The sequence below is a fragment of the Dreissena polymorpha genome, chromosome 2 (assembly GCF_020536995.1).
Source record: "Dreissena polymorpha isolate Duluth1 chromosome 2, UMN_Dpol_1.0, whole genome shotgun sequence".
In the NCBI taxonomy this organism is placed as follows: domain Eukaryota; kingdom Metazoa; phylum Mollusca; class Bivalvia; order Myida; family Dreissenidae; genus Dreissena; species Dreissena polymorpha.
In genome coordinates this window covers 151169785-151176937 of record NC_068356.1, presented here as the reverse complement: position 1 = coordinate 151176937, position 7153 = coordinate 151169785, and the positions used below count along the sequence as shown (strand labels likewise).

At 34.1% G+C, this 7153-nt stretch overlaps 1 protein-coding gene across 2 annotated transcripts in view; it reads right to left on the bottom strand.

Annotated features, from left to right (window-relative positions):
• Positions 1–2054: 2054 nt before the first annotated feature.
• The window catches only part of LOC127869450 (uncharacterized), a 76474-nt gene continuing 71375 nt past the window's right edge, over positions 2055–7153 (bottom strand). For both annotated transcript variants that reach the window (XM_052412029.1, XM_052412030.1), the window contains one exon: positions 2055–7052. In XM_052412029.1, coding sequence (XP_052267989.1) covers positions 6957–7052 — 96 coding nt within the window. In that variant the 3' untranslated portion in view covers positions 2055–6956. The remainder of the gene's footprint in view (positions 7053–7153) is intronic.

Here is a 7153-nt window from a genome sequence, read left to right as displayed (position 1 = left end):
AATTTTTGAATAGAAACGCAGTGATGGCCATACTGAGCAGGTTGTGGACAAGTATATCCATCATATGCCCCACAAAGTACAAGCTCTACAAGTACCTCGTAGTCTCCATACTACTTTACGACTGCGAGACCTGGACGCTTCACACGGACACAGAACGCAGGATACAGGCCATAGAATAATAGTGTTTACGAGGACTGCTCAATATATCCCACATGGAGTAAAAGACCAACAAAAACGTCCGGAACAGAACAGCAACACGTGTTTGCCCACAAGACCCCTCCCGGAGAAAACTGGGAGGCGGAAAACTACAACGGGCGAGGCATGGTCAGGGGTGATAAACCCAAAAAAGGGTTAGGGGGGTTAGGCTAACCCAAACCCTAACACGACCCCTAACACTAACCCTAACCCTCTAACCCCCCTTGCGCAATACCATACCATGCCTCGCCCGTTGTCGTTTTCCGCCTCCCGAGAAAACTGGCTTTGTTTGGACTCATCACTAGTTAAGACTCTCTGTGCAAAACTGTGCCCCAGGGCACGCTAGAGGGAGGTCGCCGTCGGGACCATCAGAAGAAAACTGGATGAACAATGTGAAAGAGTGGTCGTCCCTCCCAATAGCCGAGGGAAAGAGTAGGATCTCGTGTCGCCGTCGTCGTCCATCATTTCACCCATAAGGCAAGACCGGGAAAGGGAATGATGATGTCGGTTGATTGCCAGTAATAAATGACTATGTACTGATAACAACATGTTGTTTGATTGCGCAAAACTTAAACATATTTGTTAATGAATTGAAAGCATCGCAGTACATGTGTCACGATGGTTGGAGTCTTTGATAAAATACATTTTGAATGGTGTTGCTGCCGCCGCAGTTGTTTTTTCGGCGTATTTGTCTAACACAGGTTCACCTTTTATCAAAACGACAGCAGACAATACAATAATCGAGCATTATCCATCAAGAAGACCCAAACGAGTAAAATTCTACTACTACATTGAACAAATTGAAATTATAGGGAAACGGCATTGCTTTTTGCGTGGAGATATCGTATTTCATATTGCAATAATGAGCATGTCCTAATCGTGTGTTTCCCTTTATATTAGCCAGCGGCTACACTAAACGCCCGATAATGCTAGTATCCGCGGGTATCATTGAAAGAGCTGTCGTGAATAACAGATGTATACCGTACTATAAAGAGCCATATTGAAATACGTGACCACTCGCTTCATGCATTTACTACAACAGGTTCATTTATTGAAGTATCTATAGCAAGCTAAAATGTGTTTAGTTAAGTTTGGCATTTCAGAATGCGGTAGAGTTCGGATTGGTTTCTAACATTTACGTGACCTCCCGTAGGGAGGTCCCGTCTATTTGGTTTGTCTGGTTAAAATATCTTAAAATGAACAGGCTAAATTTAAATGACAAGTTCTACGATTTGTGTTCGTCTATTTCAATGAATTACAACGCAACACTGTTAATCATGTGCTCAATATTCACAAATCATGTTAATGTCGTGATAACATTTCAAACATATTGGTTCCCTAGCTCATTACTTTTTTTAAGTTTACTATTTTGTATGATGCTTCATCCAAAAACATAGCACTTTAAAATACTTACCTACATGGAGCGCAAAAATAGCAACGCCCGAAAGCTTAATTTTGATCCTCGATCTGGGAAAACAGCGCTTTTTGCATGTGCATACAGTGTCATCTCATATTAGCCTGTGCAGTCCACGTTCCACCTTAACTGGATTTTCGCTAAGAGACTTTTGAACGAAAAATACCTAAAAGCGGTAAGAGTCGTTCCTGTTTCGGCTGTGCGGACTGAACAGTGCAGACACTTTACGCACATGCATTATGCCCAGTGTTCCAAGAACGCGGTTCATATGTTGAGTTGTTGTGAGATTAATACCAAGTCTGTGGGTAAAATTTACTTCAATACTTATCAATTATAATCAAAATAACAGATTAGTTTTGAGGAATGTTTTAAAATCAAAATAACCGTAGCGCAATGTAGAATTAAGTTTTACATATTAAGAAGGAATGATAACATAATAAAAAACTCGTTTATATCATGTTTATTACATTTGTACATTTTTTAATAAAAGCTGTCATACATGATTGTATAAAAGTACACATTCACAGTCGGTAAGCACACTGCTAAACTACAGACTATCACAATTAATGTTGCGTATATATAAAGAAAATAAGTTTATAGCCCACATTCATCAACACATTTCTAATCCCAGCGAATCTTAAAATAAACAATGAACTTAGATTTAACATATTAAGATTTTCAAGGTCACTCAATTATTAACCATTTTTCAGTTTAATTTGTGCGCAGTAAGTCAATCGCTCACTACAATCTGTTAACAGAAATCGTACGAAATAAACTAAATTTGTAATGGTACCATGATGAATTTAGTACTTATATATTTTTTATAAATATAACATGTACCTAATCACATAGATGGCTTTAACTATGCATAGGGGCCTACTTAACGTTCTACTTCACTACAAAATAAATTATGTTCAATAAAAATAAAACACTAAGTTTAATTGTTTTGTGACACAATATTACAAGATTTAATATAAGGTTTTGTATTCAACAAACACGATTTAAAAAACAAAACAATAAAGGAATGTCTTCAGCTGTCTTAAATGTAAATTTCACAATTAAAATAATCATACATACACCGACTGACATTCTACAAAGAATTTATTATGACATTATCAACAGTTAAACCAATCCAGTTTTAACCCTTTCAGTGCGGGAACCGAATTTTAAAGGCCTTTGCAAACAGTTTGGATCCAGATGAGACGCCACAGAACGTGGCGTCTCATCGGGATCCAAACTGTTTGCTATTCTGATAGTATTCTTTGAAAAAAAAATGAAGAAAAAGCTTATTTGAGAAATTCAGCAGACGACATTTTAGCAGGCGACAAATTTCCCAGCATGCAAAGGGTTAATACTAACACTGGCAAACTCATATTAACCCTTTACCACTTAGATACGTATTTTGACGCATTTGCGGACGCTTAAAAGTTAAATTTATTAAAGACCTTTCTTTATAGATTCAAGTTTTAAGGGCTTCATATTCAACCTTTAAGTACTGATGAGCAGCAAACAGCATAAAAACTGTCTGCATATAGCCATTTTCACTTTGCCTCTTAGTGGGAAAGGGATAAAGATTTCAACCATAACCAGTGCAACATTTTTCAAAATAAATTATAATGAAATTAGCCAAAGATTGCTGCCCTTCAAGTTTCATACATTCAATTATTTTAGTTTTGTGTGTTCTTGAGTCTATTCTTTATTTAAGTCTAAGAATAACTTTATGAACACCAAACCATGATTCTTTCAGCCTAAAATATGTGAAACATTAAAATAAATAAGTAATAAAACAATTTTATATCAATCCATAATTATGTAATCAATACAAAATACAAGTGAAATGTAAAATAACTACAAAATGAGACATGTACAAAGGTACATTAGTAATAAACTAATCATAAATAAACAATTGACACAAAACTTAAAGTACATACCTCATCGAAAATACGTCAACAAAAAAACAAATTCTCAGATCATTGCTCAGTTTAAAAAATCACAAATCACAATATAAATAAAAATAGTAATAATAATACACAGATGCTATGTAAACGTACCTGCAATGCGAAAAATATATAGACATTATATCGCGTTTTTAATTCATCTGATTTTGAATTTTACGTTAAAGAGACTTGTTCACAGATTGATGAATTACAATGTTCCAGCTTTTTTTCACAATTTCAAACAAAATAGAACAAATTACACAATGAGGCCAATAACACAACAAACATTAACAAATGCTGAAAATACCTGTTCTTTTATGCATAATTTGAAATTGATAAAATTGATAAGTGTTACAGCATGACCAAGAGGCAAACACGAATGACTTAATCTGGAAGATAAAGATTATATATTTGTAAGGCCAACAATGAAAAAAGTTTTCGATGTTAAAATTATTTTATTGGTGTTGCACTTGACCTCTTTAATTATGTTCAATATACCAATTTAGGCATTTAATGTCTCAAAAACTGCCTGGAATCTGTGAACCAGCCCTTTTAACACACAACAAATTAACAAAACAATATTTGTGTATAAGACATGTATATTGTAAAATAGTATATTATCTCAGAAAACAAATCAAAGACAACACAACACATGTATATAGAGTAAGTATGAAAAGAAATAATTGATATAACTGACAAACTAGGTTGAACTGGGTAAATATTGCAAACTAATAGTAAATGGAAATTATGTCAATGCGTTTCCAGTGAAATCATTACACAAGGAGTTTCGAAACAGTTTCTTTAGAGTAAATACACGGCTTTAAAACATATTTAATACGTAAAGAGGTGAGTTGGTTAAGAATAAATCGTATCAAGCAATGCATCAGCGACAATCATGTTAACATATTTACATTATTCATTTTTTTCATGACTGCACAAAGGAAAAAAACAAAATCTGTGGAAGCCTGATTTTGATATCATACTATAAACATATCAATGTTACAGGTAGTGTGACTTTCAATTATTCATAAAAATAACATAAAGTGCATCAAATGTAAGATCAATGTTAACAATAAAGCCAAATTCACACAGATATGCCTTCAGGAAAAAAACTGCAGTTAAATATTGGACTGAAGTCATAATCGATTTGCCATATTTTGCCTTTGACTTAAAATATTGACCTTTACATTTGACCAACGATTCTAGTGTGCACCGCTCAGTTTGCTTTAAACTACTGCAAACTATACAAAAATCTCAATTATTCAAGACTGACCTTTGACCTTGATTTTTGACATAAGCCTAACCCTAGTGACCTATTGTGACACTCCTGCCAAGAAATTTGAATATTCATTCATGCTAGACAAAGTTATGCTATGAACATGGATGTTTAGGACAAACTATCTCGGACAATTTCCTTACTTGTATCTTTCACCTAGAAGAGGGACCTGATCATTGCCTACAACACTCCATCTCATCATGCTGCTCACTTATGTAAAATTATTTGAAAATCCATCCATTTTGCTATCAGCAATTTGTAGCTTGCTGTAAATAATGAACCATCCGATGATAATAAACTTTCCAGTCAAGCTCATGTCCGTTTCATTATTCTTTTACAAGTAAACAGCTCAACAATAAGGAAGTATTGTCCTCATAAGCGAATACGCACATGAATCATCATTGCTGATTTGAAACGAAATTTGAGTCTATCAAACTCACAAAAGACTTCAAATCGAGCCAATTTCCAAGTTTAAAACTTGGCAATTCATATCACGTCTCATCATTCATTGTTTTCTTGCTATAATTTGATCTAGCATAATGTATTTTCTGTAATAAATATGCTTATTGTTTTGAACAAAAGATTTCTATTACTTGCAACTCCCTGGTAAGATGAATCACTAAACGGTTGACGATGAGAATATAAATAAACAAAAGCACTGCATAACGGGTGCCACGCTTGGCTGCAGGTGCATTTTTTAATAAATGAAAGCTTGTCATAATTTTTTTTTTTTAGAGTTCACAGTCACCTTGACCTTTGACCTAGTGACCCCAAAATGGGTGTGGCATGTAGAGCTCATCAAGGTGCATCTACATATTTAGTTTCAAAGTTGTAGGTGGAAGTACTTTGATTTTAGAGCAAAATGTCAAGGTTTAGCACGACGCGGACGGCAGATGACGAGCTGGCTATGACAATACCTCGGTTTCTCCAAAAACAACCGAGCTAAAAACAACACTCTGTTAACAAAATCTACATACATATAGTATCAAAAGTGGTGTTTAACTAGATGGCAAGGAGTTGCATGCTTCTCCCAAAGAGTATTATTGTAAGCATTATTAATATCAGCTATGTCCGAATCCTAACCTTATTTTACCTTCCTTTTATTTGTACTTATACTTCACATAAAATGATTGCATCATGAACATAATTATGATCAAACTAAGTGGGGGCCTTAAGTATGTGATGATATAAATAACTTGTTACAACAAAGCTGTTGTGCATACAAGTACATACTGTATACTAGGTACATATTCATGGACATGTCACTTCATTTCACTTTACTAACACAGTAAAATACAATTAAAAGTAATAAAAATACATCTTCGAATGGGTTTACTGGGGTTAACTTCATAATTTGTATATTTAATTGATGTATATACATGTATAGTGACTGTATATAAACAAAACAACAAAAAGTCAACATGTTGTCACAGAAACAAAGTGATAGCCATTGCTTTTTTAATTCAATACTAACATATTATGTATATGAAGTCAAATACACAAATATGTGAAGTACCCAGTTCATTAAAAGTGACTATATTATAATTCAAAGTAAATTGCGCAAATAAACTTAAAACTATATGGTGGATTATTGCAACACTAACATAAATAAATCCATAAAACAGAATGAATTTTGAATCTTAGATGACATCAAAACAAAACACAAGAATATATTTCAATTGCAATTCACCAACATACACAAATGTTCAACCAAAATTGCATTTAAATGAAACACAACAAACATGTAAAAATAATTCCATATATTATTAAGCAAGGTATTTTTTGTCAAGTTTCTTTTTTTAAATACGTAAAATGTCTCAAAAGGTTTAAACAACTTTTTTAACAATCTAAACGATGTTTGATAAATGTTTATTTTTCTTAACAAGTGCTCTTACACTGCTTTTACTCAGCATTATGAAAACTGACTGATCTGTGGAAAAGGCAATCAATTAAAACCTCTTCCTATGAATTTTCGTGACATGCTGAAATACGGGGTATGAGAATTCATCATTCCCCTTCACCCCTCGCAATGGTACAGTGTCGCACCACATATATGTCAGCATTTTGGTTTAACAAACACCCTGTCTCCATTTGACTCCTTGTAGCCATACTTGTTAATGCAGCTCCTCTTACCCTAATGTAGCTCCTCTAACGCTCGTGTGAACTTCAGGATTTCAATGAGGGACATATTGAGACGTCTTTCCAGACATGAGTAGAAAAATTCAGGTGCCTAAAACAAAGTTACGCCTTATCACTCATTGATGAAAATTCATACATTGTACATTGTATGCTATGTGAGTAAAATGCAACTGTGCAGGAGTTATTAATTGG